Consider the following 1,007-nt stretch of genomic DNA (forward strand, 5'->3'; position numbering starts at 1 on the left):
GTCAGTCCAGTCTCAGAACAACTCTTTAATGGGGAAGTTCATTAAGAAATCTGGCAGTCGGCAAAACAGCTAGCGGCCTAAATTAAATATTAGCAAACTGTAGCAACCCACTGGAAATTCTGTGTCAGAGCAATGCCACATGCGGTTATATGATGCATGTCTGCACCTGAAAGCAGGCTGCACACAGCACACGCGAGGCGCTCGTCCGATGAGAAGTTTCCACTGAGGGCGGCGCTACGCGCTTTTCAGGAAGTGCTGGGACAGAGGAAATTTTGTTTTCGTGGTAAAAAAAAAAAAAGTTCCTCGTTTATGACATTCATAACCAGATGTGGTATGTTTGCACGTCCGCATAACCTTTATAACCTCTGTCCCAGCTAAACAAACGCGTCTGAGATGGCTGCAGTAACTCTCGTGGATCTCACACAGGTCCGCTCTTCACAATATGGCATTTGTGTGAAAAAGCGCATCGGCGAGTTCTGCGCACTGACCGGGAATGGCTCACAAGAGCCGGTCTTCTTCATCGCGGCTCCAGAGAGCTCCGTGGGGACGGGCAGATTTCCTAGAAGCTCTATTCAGGAGATGTTTATCGGGTTCAGCAATTCCCCACAGGTCCTGTGCAAGAGCTCGCTTTCAGCCGCATTATACTCATTCAAGAAGGCTATAGACAAAAAGGACATTAGTAACGTGAAGATCGTGACTTCGAGCCGCGGGAGAGGATTGTTTCAGGCCTACCAGGAGCTCCTTTTCACTTCTGCGTATAATTTTGAGTACAGCATCATGTTTGACAATCTGTCCTGTGAGTGCTGTCCCCCGGGTCAGCGCACAGACAGCAGCGCGCAGCCAGCTGACGCTAAACGTGAGCTCAGCACGTTTCTACAGCACCTACCAGCGCTCAAAGGAGACATTGCAATTCTCAGATCTTCTTTCATTTCAGGTTAGTTATGCTCGCTTTCATGATCTCACACAGGCCTACACTCTTAAAAATAAAGGTGCTTCAAAAGGTTCTT

General features: G+C 48.3%; 1 protein-coding gene across 1 annotated transcript in view; it reads left to right on the top strand.

Annotated features, from left to right (window-relative positions):
• Positions 1-62: 62 nt before the first annotated feature.
• Positions 63-1,007, top strand: part of LOC107551973 (laccase domain-containing protein 1-like) — a 7,651-nt gene continuing 6,706 nt past the window's right edge. Inside the window, exon 1 of the mRNA XM_016233778.1 lies at positions 63-934. Within this exon, the coding sequence (XP_016089264.1) occupies positions 394-934 (541 nt within the window). The 5' untranslated portion in view covers positions 63-393. The remainder of the gene's footprint in view (positions 935-1,007) is intronic.

Source organism: Sinocyclocheilus grahami, unplaced genomic scaffold (assembly GCF_001515645.1).
Source record: "Sinocyclocheilus grahami isolate Dianchi unplaced genomic scaffold, SAMN03320097.WGS_v1.1 scaffold439.1, whole genome shotgun sequence".
NCBI classification, from domain to species: domain Eukaryota; kingdom Metazoa; phylum Chordata; class Actinopteri; order Cypriniformes; family Cyprinidae; genus Sinocyclocheilus; species Sinocyclocheilus grahami.